Source organism: Ochotona curzoniae, unplaced genomic scaffold (genome assembly GCF_017591425.1).
Source record: "Ochotona curzoniae isolate NIBS_2020 unplaced genomic scaffold, NIBS_Ocur_1.0 scaffold_3223, whole genome shotgun sequence".
In the NCBI taxonomy this organism is placed as follows: domain Eukaryota; kingdom Metazoa; phylum Chordata; class Mammalia; order Lagomorpha; family Ochotonidae; genus Ochotona; species Ochotona curzoniae.
Window position 1 is genome coordinate 6014598 of NW_024467108.1, and position 14254 is coordinate 6028851.

At 58.8% G+C, this 14254-nt stretch overlaps 1 protein-coding gene across 3 annotated transcripts; it reads left to right on the top strand.

Annotated features, from left to right (window-relative positions):
- The first annotated feature begins 249 nt into the window (after positions 1-249).
- Positions 250-13966, top strand: TSKU (tsukushi, small leucine rich proteoglycan). Of its 3 annotated transcripts, none has more exons than XM_040964246.1 (2): positions 250-282; positions 11880-13966. In XM_040964246.1, exon 2 carries the CDS (start codon positions 11888-11890, stop codon positions 12944-12946), a length of 1059 nt encoding a protein of 352 aa, XP_040820180.1. In that variant the 5' UTR covers positions 250-282; positions 11880-11887; the 3' UTR covers positions 12947-13966. The 3 variants fall into 3 exon arrangements, with proteins under 3 accessions (XP_040820180.1, XP_040820181.1, XP_040820183.1); XM_040964247.1 differs by lacking the exon at positions 250-282 and adding an exon at positions 1305-1402; XM_040964249.1 differs by lacking the exon at positions 250-282 and adding an exon at positions 2050-2155.
- The last annotated feature ends 288 nt before the right edge of the window (positions 13967-14254 follow it).

Genomic DNA, 14254 nt, shown 5'->3' on the forward strand with positions numbered 1-14254 from the left:
TTACAGGGGCTTCAGTCAGACCTTGGCAGCAACAGTGAGAAAGGAAAGGAAGATGTTACTCAAGGCCTGGTGAGTGAGCAAGTCAGCCAGAGGAACTGACCATGCCTTTTCACTTCCGTCTGAAAGTTGTGCAAGCCACGGGGTCCTAAGCCAATCTCCTTCAACTATCAGGCACACTGGAGGCCGCAGCTCCTGTCACTGACAAGAGTCGGGGACGGCCAGCCTACAGGCCACCAAAGGGCGGCAGAACCTCACCCTCTGGTTCTGCCAAGACAATCACAGGTAGGATTTGAAACTCAATATTCCAACCTAAAGTAGCTGATTGTACAGCAGATACTTGTGTGTGGCCCACAAATGAAATTCTAACTCTCGAAATGGCCCTTGAAAGAAAAGATTCCCCACTACTGAGTCTGCATCTGGACTAATTCTTATGATCTTCCCTCTGTCTAAGAGGGAAGGGGGCTTCTTACTGATGCCCACGGCACAGGTGGGGAAACCGAGGCCCAGGGAGCTGTACAAGGCCATCAGACAGCCAGGGGCACAGCGAACGTCTGAGCTGTGTGATTCCGGAGGTTCCAGGGCCCTTCACCACACCACACTCTGCCGTGGGTGTGGATCCTACAGCAGCACCCTGAGAACTGGGGCCCAGACTGTCACTCTAGGTCTGAACAGAATGTGCTGCGCAACCCTCCCCCGACCTGCCTAGATCTCTCACCCTCTTTGGGTCTCACCACCATCTATTTAGGAGGTGGCTGTGGTCCGGATTAGATAATAACTGTTAGGTCCGGCATGGTAGCTTAATGGCTAAAGTTCTTGCCTTGCACAAGCTGGGATCCCATATGGGTATCAGTTCATGTCCCAGAAGCCCTGCTTACCATCCAGCTCCCTGATTGTGGCCTGGAAAAGCAGTCTAGGATGGCCCAAAACCTTGGGACTCTGCACTTGCCTGGGAGACCTGCAAGAAGATTCTGGCTTCTGGCTGTGGATCAGTGCTGCTTCGGCCGTTGCGGCCACTTGGGGCGTGAGCCAGCAGACAAAAGATCTTTGTTTCTATATCTCCTTCTCTCTGTATATCTGCCTTTCCAATAGAAATTTTTAAAAATTTAATAAATAAGCAAATAAATAAATGATGACCATCAAAGTATACCACATGGTCCCTGGCATAGCCTGGCAGGGACATGAAAAGCAAGGCAACAAAGACAGTGCGTCTCTGTAACCATCTTGGCATCATCACAGGAGGGAAGACCAATGCGTGTGAAGAGAGGAGAGAGACAGAGAGGAAGAGCTTCCATTCGATAATTCACTCCCCAAGTGACCACAACGGCTGGTGCTGTGCCGATCCGAAGCCAGGAGCCCAGATGGAGGGCTACCTGGAGGAGGGGGCACTGGGAAGCGTGCAGAGGTATCACCTTCTCCTTATTTCTGTGACTGGAGTACTAGAGCTTATGACAGGTAAAAGCAGGCGGTCAGGACCTGACACCCACGAGCAGGGAGCGAGGGCATACCACATGGGCCTTGAATGCCAAGCGGGGGAGTATGACTTTTGCTGTTGAAAAGTTCTAAGTGCAAAAGTGCAAGGAGGTATGATTCACTATACAGATTTGCAGCTTGGAACAGTCACTCCTGCTACCTCCAGCGTGGACGGCGGACAGGTGAGGGGAGCCCAGGTGGGTAATTTACAGGAGACAGGAATGGGGAGGAAATAGAACTGAAAGAAGTTCTCCCCTCTGAGGCCCCTAGAGGTCACTTCCTAGTGAGGACAATAACTGGGACTGCCCAGGAGCTGTGGGCAGTGAGGGGTCTGGCACCTGCACCCCCACACTCCTCAGGGGCCGTGAATTTAGCTGCACCTGCTGGGTGCTGAGGCCCACTCCTCCTCCCGCAGGGCAAGGTTACCCAGTACCAGCAAGTGACAGCGCTCTCCGAGAGTGGCTCTCACCACTGGCCCAGCAGGCAGAGAGCAGGGTGGGGTGGGGTGGGGTGGGGTTACCAGGGTTCTGACTCCGCCCTTCTGCCGCCCCAGGTTCAGGTTCTCAGTAGACTAGACTTCAATCCAGTCCATTCAGCTTGGCCATACAGGGACGTTGGATACAAACACCACTTCGAAGGCTGTTTGATGGGGGAGTTTGGGAGTTCACCTTGCTCCCACACTCAGGTAGGACAGGTGCCCATACTCCTCCAGACACCCAGCTGGCAGAGGACAGGACTCAGCCCAAGCAAGTCCCTGGGACCTCACATGGACAGTGCAGGGAGGTCCCATCAGAGTGCGAGGGTACAGCCCTCTTCCCTCCCCCAGGGCTTCCAGAGCTCAAGGGATGCTTTTTAATGTTGGGGGGGGGGAGTAATAGGTAAAGAAGAGGGAGCAGAGAAATTGGGTGAAACAAGTCTGGTGGATTGGGAGGGGGACGCGCAGAATTACCCAATCTCTCCACCCAGTGCTCTCTCAACAAAGCGCATGAGAAGTTTCTGGGAGGTCCACGGGCCCTGCTACCAGATGCTATCAGCTGCCTGGGAAAGTCCCCTTGCCAAGGGAGGCGATGGTCTGGGCTTGTGGATGGGACACACACACACAGGCGCTCAGCTGGCTCCTTCCAGAAAACGCCTCCACTAGGCCGCTTCTGCCCCCAGCCCCCTCCTGAAAACCGTTGTAGATGCTCTCCTACCCCTGCAGGCATCAGCAAGGGTGCAGAGGGTGGGAATTACCCCGTCTCTCCACCCAGCGCTCTCTCCCAAGTGCATGGGAAGCCTTAAACTTGCCCGGGATGCACACAGTGACAACGACAAGTCCACCATATAATGCAGAGATTTCTCTCTGTCCTGCCTAGCTCCTGAGCAGTTCTCGCCGCTCCTCTGTCTTTCTGCCGGTCTTTCCCTGCTCAGAGTCTTGGTCTCTCCCTCTAACGCCTCTGGACTTCTTTTCATTCTTAAAAAAAGTAGGGGATGAACTCCAGAAAAGGAAACCCTCACCCACCCACCCATCTGCTTTTCACCAACGACTCCTTCTCCACCCCTCCCTTCCTCTCTCTCTCTCAGTCCTTCTCTCCCTCTAGCGACCTCCAGATGTTCCCGACCCAGCGGCCATCTGCTGAGCCGCGCCAGGGGTGGAGGCAGGGCTCCGGGATGCAGGAAGCTGGGAGTGCGCGGCCCGGAGAGGGCGGGAGCTGCGCCGTGCACTTTGCAGACGCTCCCTAGGTGGACGCCGCGCCGGCCGGGGAGGCGGGCGGAGCGCGCGGCGAGGCGCCGGCACTTTGGCGACACTCCCTGCGCCGGGCCGGGCGCCGGGCCGGGGGGAGCCCCGGCGGGGAGCGGGGGGCGGGCCGCGCGGCGCCCAGAAAAGCGGCGTCCCCGGGGGAGCGTGCCGAGGCGGCGGCCGCGCAGCCTTCCAGGTGGGTGTCGGGGCGCCCGGGCGGAGCGGGAGCACCCCCTGCCCGGGCCAGCCTGCGGGCGGCGCAGGGGGCGGGGCTGGGGCTCGCCAAGGGCCCCCCTCAACTTTTCCCGGGCCCCCCGGGCGGCGGGACGGAGGGGCTGGAGAGGAGCTGGTTCCCGGAGACAAAGGCTGCGGCCGAGGGGGTCGGTGCCCACACGTGCGCGTCTTTGTGGAGGGTCGCGGTGCGGGACGCGCATCCGCCCGTGCCTTTGTGTGTGCGTGGCTGCCGTGGGCGCGCCGCCGCGTGTCCGAGTGCGCGGCCGGTGCTGTCGACGTGTCTGGGCTGGGTGTCCGTGGGCTGCGTGCGCGCCCGGCTGCTCGGCCCCTGCCGTCGGCCCGGCCCCCCGACTTGGCGCAAACTTTTCTCCAGGTTCCCTGCGCTCGTGGCAGCCCCGGCGCGCTGGCGGTGGGGGCGCGCGCAGCCCTCCCCTCTCACCTCCTCTAGTTCCGAGGGACTGGGATGGGGAAGGGGGGTCGGCCGGGCCAGGGCAGGGCGGAGTGTGCCGGACACCCGACTGGGAGCGCGAGGGACGCGGCTGGTCCCCCGGCTTGGGCCTGGGCTGGAAGGACGAGCTCGCCCGGTTTCTCGGAGAGAGTATGAGTGTGACCAAGAGGAAGGGGGCTGCATGAGTGTGGGGACCGGCTCCCCCTCTGAGATCCATAGGCCATCTGCTTGCGTCGTGCCCCTGGTCAGGACACTAGCCCCGGGATCCAGTAGGTGAGAGAGAAGCCGACCCGGGCTTGCCCCGCTGCCCCAAAGGAGCCCGGGCTGGGCCGCATGGCCAGGGAAACACTGGCTTCGAATGGAACCTTTAGGGGTCCACTCTGGGGCACAGGGTACGTAGCCCAGCGTTACTGAGTGGCGGCCACTCTTGCTGAGTCCACCCGTGGGTTCTCTGGGCTAGAGTGTGCACTTGGGGAGCCCACCCCGCCACCCGGCCTTGGCTGGGCAGGAGGTGACTCAGGAGCTAGTCCTGTCCTTCCACGATGCACGACTGCCTGTTGAATTTGTCTACACTTGCCGGGCCTGGGAGGAACTGACCAGAACGGGAGGGGTCTGAGCTAGTGGCCAGAGCCTGGTGGGCCATCCTGGGTCACAGATAACCCTTCTCCCCGCCCCCATCCCAGCCTTTAACCACTTGGAAGGGGAAGTGGCCGAAGTGGGGGCTGCCCCTTCCCTCTCAGGGCCTCAGTTTTCCTTCTGGGAGGAGCAGTGATGGTGGCAGGCTGATGCCCTTTCTCTCTCCTTTCTTCCTGTCTGGAACTGTTGGGACCCCAGGGCCCTTTGATGCGCAGCATGCATCTCTGTTGGGAACTGAGCGTGCCCTGGCCCTGAGGGACTGCCCAGTCACTGGCAGGCTTTCTGCACCATGGGAGGAAGCACAGAGGCCCAGAGTGCCATGTGGACCCCTGGGAGAGGATTAGCGGCGCCCCCCCCCCCCCCTTATCTTTTCAATGACAGGTTGTGGGTGGTGGAGTCCACAGCACTTTTCTTTTCTAGATTTATTTTAAAATTTTTTGTTTTTAATTGGAAAATCAATTTGAGAGAGGATAGAGAGAAAGATCTTCAGTCTGCTGGTCTGCCTCCCAAGTGGCAAACAGCCAGAGCTGAGCCAATCCAAAACCTGGAACTTCTTTTGGGTTTCCCACGTGGGTGCAGGGTCCCAAGGATTGGATCCCAGGCCACAAGCAGGGAGCTGGAACGGAAGTAGAGCAGCTGGGACATGATCCAGTCCCCATATGGGATCCTGGCACTTGCAAGGGGAGGATTTTAACTGAGCCATTGCGCTGAGCCCGACAGTTTTCTCCTTAATATGATTTCTGATTCACAGCAAGGGACTCACTTAGAACCTGCTTGTCCTTTCTCAGGGAAGGCTGGCTGCACTGAGAGGATACTTATTAAAAACTATGGGGGAGACAGTGTTGTCAATACCTTCATCCCATGTGGATACTGGTTCAAGTCCCGGCCGCTCCACTTCCACTCCAGCTCCCCGCCATTGCACCTGGAAAGACCCCAGTAGATGGCTCAAGCACTTGGGTGCCTGCAACCACATGGAAGACCCAGATGAGATCTGGCCCAGCCCTGGCTGGGGCCACTGGGGGAGTGAACCAGCCGGTGGAAAATCTCCGTTTCTTTTTGTCTCTCTGTAATTCTGCCCTTCAAGTAAAGAAAAGTGTATCCTGGGAAAAGAAAAATGAAACAATGTTGGGACTGCCCTAGAAGTGCCCTGGCCAGAAGAGGCCCAGGGAAGCAGGAAGAGGCTCCTGTAGAGGAGCCTATAGAAGACTCCATGTGTTCTGAAACCAGCCCCTAGACGGTGGAGGAGCACTGTGGGCTGGCAGACGACAGGGAGAAGGGGGATGGCAGGGGCCAGAGCACCCTGGACCACTCGGAGCTGGTGGAAGCTTGGGCAGTGGAGAGCAGCTCAGCCGCCAGGTTCTGATGGGCGCTGCAGGCCAAGCGAGCTAGCCTTGAGAGCTCTGGGGCCCTGGGAGTTATGCCCATCACTGTTTTCCAGCTATTTGCCTGGGCCGAGGAGCCTCACCTCTGATCCTCAGTCCTTTTATCCTGTGAGTGGGTGCTCCTTTGCCACCGAGCTGTGGAGGTGTGAACTAGGCTAAGGAGCGACTCCTGAGGTGGGAAGTGGTTTGAGCCACTGGGTGCAGACACCAGCTAGGGTGCACCAAGTACAGATGGCTAGGCCCACATCTGCTCTGGTCCTCAACCTGACTGAGTACCAGCAATGCCCTAAGCAGCCTGTAAGCCTTCCCAGGCAGAGGGGAGCTTTCTAGCCATGACACTGCGGTCATCTGGTTTACCTCATCACATGGCTGGGCCCAGGAATAGAGGAGGGGCACATGGACTCAAAAACAGCTGTAGACCATGAAGTGGGTTGGTACCTTGGCAAGGGGAAAGCCCAGGGGGAGGGCAGCCTTTGCTGAGTGAGGGGTCGGTTAAACCGAGAGGCTTCAGAGGAGACAGCATTTGGATCAGGCAAGTGTGAGTTTGGTGGACAGAGGAGAGGGGGCCTCTGTGATCATCGGAAGGAACAGCCTGTGCAGAGGCAGCGTGGGACAGGTCTCTGCAAGTTCTGTGTGGTGTGGCTTCTGAACAGGGAACCGTGGTGGAGTCCTGGGCTTCCACTGGGAGGTGTACTCTGGTACCCAGTGGCTGCCAGTTAGAGGCACAGGCCAGCAGGCCTCCTGGTCCCAGCCTGGGCAGGTGAGGTGACTGCCCAGCTTGGGGAGGTGGGGAGAGCAGGCAGTGGTCCACCTGTCTGGGAGCAGCAGCTGACAGGGCACCAGCTCCTCCTGCTCCAGCCCTCTCTGCTCCCTGTCACTCTCCAGCCATCCCTCAGCAGCTCCCTGGGAGAGCTGGCCAACACCAGGAAACCCCGCCAGGGACCTGGGCGTGCTGAGCACCAAGGCCAAGGCTTGGGCTTCATCCCATGTCCCTGCCTTGCCTTGGCACCTGCTGTTGTCACAGCTCTTTTTTTTCCTTCCCCACTCCCCAAAGTCACTCCTTACGGAGTGGGGCCTAACATGGAGTGAGCACCAAGAAGGGGGCAGGCCCGGGGCTGAGTCCTTGTCAATTTGTGGCATATCATTACAGAGACATCCCCCATCCTGGCGGACTCAGCACCATGATTATCACCGAGTCGTGAATGAGTAATCACTCAGACTCAGGCCACATGGTGGGCAAGGTCCTATGTGGTCAGTGCCCAGTTTGCCTGGCTGCAGTAGCCCTCTATCCACCCCAAGCCACCTCCACTTACGCCCACATAAAGGGTGGGAACTTAGAAAAGTGCTAGAGGAGGATGTGCTGCAGGGGGGAAGTGGGGTAGGGAGCCGTGCCTGTCTCCCAGTCCATGATCCTCCTTGGACAGGCTGCTGGCCTTCCCACTGCCCCCCACCAGGGCTGATGTCATGGTGTCAGAGCCTGGGCCCCAAGAACAGTCCTTGTGTCCACCTGGCGTGTGCCTCTGGCCAGGACTTCAAAGTGAGTCCAGGCTCCCCCTGCCCCAGGAAGACTGGAGGTAACCCTGTCACTGCACTTGGCACAGACGTGTCATCCCAGTTTTGGAGCTGAGACGCCTGGGCTGTGGGTCCTGCTTCCACTCCTCCCTGGCTCAGTCATGTCTGGCTGCTAGTCTGCTGGCATTGACTGTGGCAACATGACCAAGATGGTGGTGAGGGGCGTGGTAAGCTGCCTCGTTTGTCCTGCCAGGTTAGATGTGTGTTAGGAGAGCCGGCCAGGAGGCGCCAAGCCATTCCAAGTGCCTTGTGCTTGCAGAGCTGGAGGCGGGATGTTGATGCAATCCCACCTGGGGATTCCGCTGGCGTCAGTGTGGGTGAGCTCATGGTGGAGGGGCGGGAGGTAGCACAGCTGGAGGAGCAGCCAGCCCTGACTCAGGTGGCTGCTAGAGCCCCAGGTCAGGCTGCAACTCTGTTTCCTGCCCAGCTCCCAGAGAGGCAGTAGAATGGGGGAAAGCCTCTCTCTTGAAGTTTTAGGAGAAGCTTGGAACTTCTGTGGCCCAGAGATGCTGTGGGGTGGCACCAAGGAAAGGCAGCCAGAACCTGCGGGGGAGGAGGGTCTGTACTGGAACTCCAAGCCCCCTAGCGGGTGTGTCTCAGAGGAAGGGAGAAAGTGGAGGCTGGCTTGGAGACCCGCAGGAGCGAAGTGGCTGGAGAATGTGGGCACAAGCCAGGCAGCTGGCCCTGCACTGGGAACTTGGGAGGGAAGGGCATGAAGAGTATCATGGCCATCCAAAGGCTGGTTAGGTGACCCCTGTCATTCCGGCACATGCTAAGCTCTGTGGCACGAGGCCCAAGGCCTGCACTCAGCTGAAAGCTTGACTCTTGGGGAAAGCCCTGTGTCCTGGTCCCTAGAGCGGGGGTGGGGGGTACCTTGAGACTTGCCCAAAGCCTGGCTCTGCCATGTTTAACCAGTTCTTGGTTGATGCCCCTGCCCGCCCTGCCCTGGCTCTGTCCCCAGGCTGTGGAAGGCAAGCAGGTGAAGAGAGCAGGGCCTTGTCCCTAAGCTGCCCACACTTGAGGTTGGGGAACCACAGGGAGTTGGGCTCGGGATGCACAGAATGGGCCTTGTTTTGCGGGCTGGATCTGAGTGGCTCCAGCCACTGCAGGAGGGGCCAGGGCCCAGCTCCTTGGCTGCCCTGCCCAAGCTACTCTGGGCCTCACTCACCCAGTGAGGCTGTTTGAGAAGTGCAAGCAGAGCCTCACAGGGCAAGGGCCTGTTCCACTGTGGCCACCAAGGAGAGCTTAAATCCAGATGGGGGCTCAGTTCGGGAAGGGAAGGAGGTGGGGACAGCCTGCGAATGCCTTTGTGCCAGGGACACAAGTTGATTCCTGTAGGTTGAAATCAGAACCTGAGCCACCTTTGGTCAGGAGAGTACCAGGCCCAGAGCAGCTGTTGCAGGGAGGTGTCTCATGGCAGGGCTGGGCTGCTACACTGGCAAGAGCTATCAGGGCTGAGCCATTCGCTCTCCTGTGCTCCTAGGCCATCGGCACACTTTCTTTAGGGTCGCCATGAACTTGTCCCTCATAAGCGCAGCACAACGTGGGATGGAGGGAGTGGGGGTCGTTGCTCAAGCCCGTGTGTTCTGCTGTACCCAGCAGATGCGTGAGCTGCAGGCCAGGGCTGGAGAACATGATGAGTCATGACTCAAGCACCTCTTATCTTCCTCAGCCTGCTTTGGTAGTCATCCCACCTCTGTCTGCCGTCCCCCTTTGCCCAGGCAGAGGCCCAGGGAGCACTGTTAGTGCAGTTTATGGACAAAAGAGCCAAGGCTTGGTGCAGGCAGCCCCCAAGGGCACCCTAGGGTGGCAGGCCTGGGAGCAGCATCCTGATCTCTTGGGTCCTGGTGTGTAAGTGCTATTGTTGGGTCTTCCCCCACTGCTGGTCTCTGAACCCTGTGCGGAAGGAGGCTGGGAGCCAGCCCTTCCTCCCCAGCACACCGTACCCCCTGCACACCTTCACATTGGCTCTGCCCAGTGTTTTGCACACAGCAGAGGCATAGTAAATGCTTTTGTTAATTTTTAAATGCTGAAACTCCAGAGTTGAGTTACCTAAACTAAACTGCTTACCGTGTAGCCAGGCAAACTGAGGCTCAGAGGGGGAGGGGAATTATCCAAAGATGAGAACTGTCTGGGGTAGAACAGGAGCTAAGACTCTCCCCCAGTATGGCCCCTCCTGTCCACCCCCTGGAGTGTGAGCAGGGAAGCATGGCCTGGCTGCCCTGCCCTGGGCTGCATCCTGCAAATAGTCTGGGGGAGGCAGCACCCAGGAGCGCACTGGGTCCAGAGTCCTGGCTGGGCATTTTCATGTGTGTTCTCCTGGAGAAGAGGGGTGTAACTTCTGTTTTCTCTGATCTGTGACACCCTCCATGGCACCACTAAGTCACTCTTTGGGCCTCAGTTTGCTTTATCGTAAAATGAGGATGAAATTGCCCACCTTATAGAGTCATAAGAGAACATGTGTCCTGCCTGGGCTCACTGTCATCACATTCTGGTGCTGGTGCCCAGCTCTTGGGCGTAAGTCTGGAGCCCCTGGAGGAGTGTCCCGCCCTGGGCAGGGCTGAGCGCGGCCTGGTCCTGTGCCCTGGGAGCAGGTCTGAGCAGAGTCATCTGGGTGGGTCTCTATCCATGCTGCTGCTCCTTGCAGTTGCTCTCACTGGTGCTGCCCAGTGGGGCCCACCCCATGTGTGTGCATGGTGCTACAGCATGCAGTGCGTTCCAGTGAAGGCCCATCAGCCTCTGGGAGGAAGGCAGAGGGTCCAAGGCAAGGCCAAGGCCTGGAGGGGTCCCCTCCACTGTGAGGCAGCACTTGGACGGGGTTCTGCTGTCAGTTACATAAGCGGGTTCACATGAGCCACTTGGCATCTCCAGGATACCTGGGAACCAAAGGGTCACCTCGGGCTGTTTGTTTAAGCCCCAGGAGGGGTGGTTAGGAGCAGATCAACCCAACAGAGAAGGAGGGACATGGGGCGGTGATGAACCCTTCTCACCCGGGAACCAAAGGAACCTGAACCTCTTAGTTTCAAACGTTGGAACATTTTGTCCTGTCTGCGCTGGGACTCTGCCGAGGATGCACCTGGGCTGGATTTAATCCTCAAATTGGCCTCTACAAAAGGAAGGGGTGGGAGAGAAGGGGCCCCTGGGTGAAGTGGAAGTGCAGATCAAGTGACCGCCCCTTTAAAGTTTCATGCCTGCCTGGAAACGCTATCCCGCTGCTCCCTGGCCCATCCGCCCCTTGTCCCCACCCTGTTCCCTGAAGGCCTGGGGGAGGGCTGGGTAGGCAGGGGCACAGGGCCTGCCCAGTGAGGAGACCTGCTGGGGAGAAGCTAGCACCTCCTCCTGCCCCCAGCCCCAGTGAGCATTGTGCTGGCCAGGGTAGCCTCAGAATGCCCGGGCTGCGCCCACAGGAGCCTTTGCTGCTTAACCCTTTGATTGCTTGCACTAGTGCGCCTGGGTGCCAGCACCATTTCAGTTAGTGGAGGCAGACAAGGCCTTGAGGTCCACCTGGGTGCCTGTTAGATGGGGTAGCCGGTGTGGAGTGCCTGGGCAGCTGTGGCAGCCACAGGTGTGTTTGAACAAAGAAGGGAGCTAAGCTCCAGGCCCAGTACCTGCCCAAGGGAAGAGCTGGCTCTGATCTCCTTCCAGCTCCTCTCCCTGCCAGGCCTGCTAGAAGTGATGGGTGTGAACACAGGGGTTGAGTTCTAATCCTTTCGGGTATCAGGTCCTCCCACCACCTGAGCCTGTTGATTCTGCCTGCCCAAGATTAAAGGAAGGTATACAAGTATAACTGTCAGCCATGAGCTGGGGATAGAAGTGCCGAAAACCCATCTGGGAGTCTTGATGAGGAGTCCCCGGGGGAGGGGATTCAGGACTGGAGGATAGGCCTAGGAGATGGGGCAAGTTAGGGTGAGGTGGGGAGAGCCACATAGGGTCCCCTGGTCTGGAAGGCTGGGGTGCTTCAGCCACTGCCCAGCCACCAAGGCTGTGCTCCTTTTAGGTGTACCCTGTCTAGTGCCACCTCATGTAATCATGTGGTTCTAAGCTTGTTTCCTTTTTAATTTAAGATTTATTTACTTGTTTATTAGAAGTGGAGGGCAATGAGCCTCCAGCCTTGACCCCTGCCTACTCAGTGAACTCCTCCCGGTGGGGCTGAGGTCTAGCCCATGACCTTAACTGCTGGAGCTAAAGAAACCAGTCTGAGAAACCATGCAGGGGTTTCACTCGGAGTTTCTGGCTGCCTTCTGGCAGAGACAGGGAGTGGGCAGGGATGGGCCTACTTCAGCCGCAGCAGTTCCACTGCCAATCTGGTACGAAGTGGGTCTGCTGGCAGCCACCCCTGCAACTGCAGCTCACCCCTTACAAGGTACAGTCAGTCCTGTGCGGTGCATCCAGCCCCTGCCTCTGGTTCTCTTTCCAGCCCCCACCATGCTACTGCCCGTGTTGCTGCTGGCTCTGGCCACGAGTGGAACCCCGACGACCCGGCCGTGCTTCCCCGGGTGCCAGTGTGACGTGGAGACCTTTGGGCTCTTCGACAGCTTCAGCCTGACGCGAGTGGACTGCAGCAGTCTGGGCCCCCACATCATGCCTGTGCCCATCCCGCTGGACACGGCCCACCTGGACCTGTCCTCCAACCGACTGGAGACGGTGAACGAGTCGGTGCTGGCAGGCCCTGGCTACACCACGCTGGCTGGCCTGGACCTCAGCCACAACCTACTCACCAGCCTCCCACCCACCGCCTTCTCCCGTCTGCGCTACCTGGAGTCACTGGACCTCAGTCACAATGGCCTGGCTGCCCTGCCGGCCGGCATCTTCACTAGCTCCCCTCTGAGCGACGTGAACCTCAGCTACAACCGGCTGCGGGAGGTCTCCCTGTGGGCCTTCACCACGCCCAGCCAGGGCCACACACAGCACATCGACCTCACCCACAATATGCTGCCCCACCCAGTCCGGGCCACCCTGCCCACGCCCACCATCCAGAGCCTCAACCTGGCCTGGAACCGACTCCGCGCTGTGCCCGACCTCCACCAGCTGCCCTTGCGCTACCTGAACCTGGATGGGAACCCTCTGGCCACCATTGGCTCCGGGGCCTTCGCGGGGCTGGCAGGCCTGACCCACCTGTCACTGGCCAACCTGCAAGGTGTCCCCCAGCTGGAACCCTATGGTTTCCAAGAACTGACAGGTCTGCAGATCTTGGATCTGTCAGGCAACCCCAGGCTCCAGTGGACAGGCGCTGAGGTCTTCTCAGGCCTGGGCTCACTGCAGGAGCTGGACCTGTCAGGGACGGGCCTGGGGCCCCTGCCTGAGCTGCTGTTGCATCACCTGCCCGCCCTGCAGAGTGTGAATGTGGGCAACGATGTGCACTGCCGGCGCCTGGTGCGGAAGGGGGCCTACCCACGGCAGCGTGGCTCCAGCCCCAAAGTGGCCCTGCACTGTGGGGACATGCAGGAGGCTCTTGCTGCTGCCAGGGGCCCTGACATCTTGTGACAAACAGTGTGGCCTGGGGCCACATGACAGACTGTTACCCTGGGCTTGCTCAGGTCCAGAGTGCCTTTGCCCTGGGGCAGGGGCCACAGGTGTCCCCGCTGAGGACCAAGGAGAAGCTCTGCTGTTCATACCTGGGCCCAGGACTGATTGGCGGAGACAGCTACTTTGCCTCCCTCAGATCATGAGCAGGAGGGATTTTGATTCCAGACCAGACTCCATCAACTCCTGCTGCCCTCCTCCACTTGTCCTCCAAAAGTGCCTTCCCTCTTGCCCAGCCCTAGCTGACCCTGACAGGAGGAAGGAGGGCAGGAGTCAGTGCCGCAGGGCCGAGGGTCCCCTTGGACCCGTCTGCGGCACCATCTTAGGGGCCAAAGCATAGCCCCTTGTTGTTTGTGCCCTTTCTCCTGCAGCCCTGGATAGCACCTAAATTGTGTGTGGGGGGGTGGGACCTGGAAAGAACACAGCAGGTCCACCCTTGTCCTGAGACACAATGACAATCTCCAGTGGGCAGAGACACTACCCCGGGCTGTCTGTTTGCAGTCCTTTCTGGGCACAGGCAGGCCTGCAGAGGCGTGTCTCATCCCAGAGGCCAGCTGTGAGGTGCTATGGGGCAAAGTCAGTTCTTTTAGAACCCCTGGAAGCTTGGGACCCACTCATCCCAGCCCTGCAAGTTCTTTGCTCTGGACTGGGGTTCCCCAACGTCAGGATGGGAGTCAGCCCTGATGCTGTGCCCCAGGAGCTCCCCTAAAGAGCTGGTATGGTCTTGGGGCCCCATCTGTGAGCTTCCAGAGCCTCCTGGACACAGGTACCCCGAGGACACACACTCTCTGTCTTACACACACACACACACACACACACACGTTCCTGGGGCAGCATCTCAGTTCCAAACCCTGGGCCTGTTCCTCCCTCTGTCTTCATTTTGTAAACACTGTTGCCTTTTTAACAGAATATCTCCTTCACCCTTACTCTCCTCCTCTGCTGGCAAGGGGATGGGAACCTGTCTTTTGTAAAAGGAGAAGAGTTGTATCTTTTCACTTTTGTAATATTGGGTGTTGGACTCTTGTGGGGGTGCCAAGCAGAAGCCAGCCTTCTGCAGCCACGGGAGTGTTGGGGCTGGTCCCATGAGATGCCCACGAGGCTGTGAGTGCTCTGTGGTCCTCCACCGGCCCAACCTAGCCACCCAACAGGTCCTTGGTTTAATAAACACTATATAAATATCAAGAGTTCTTTCCATCACTCAGCTACACCCCACCCCCAGACTGAGTTGAGGGGAAGGGAAAACAAGAATGGGTCCAGGGAGGCCCTTGT

What these genes read in the sequence shown, in the direction of transcription:
- TSKU (XM_040964246.1), top strand. Translation starts at nt 11,888, where the DNA reads ATGCTACTGCCCGTGTTGCTGCTGGCTCTGGCCACGAGTGGAACCCCG.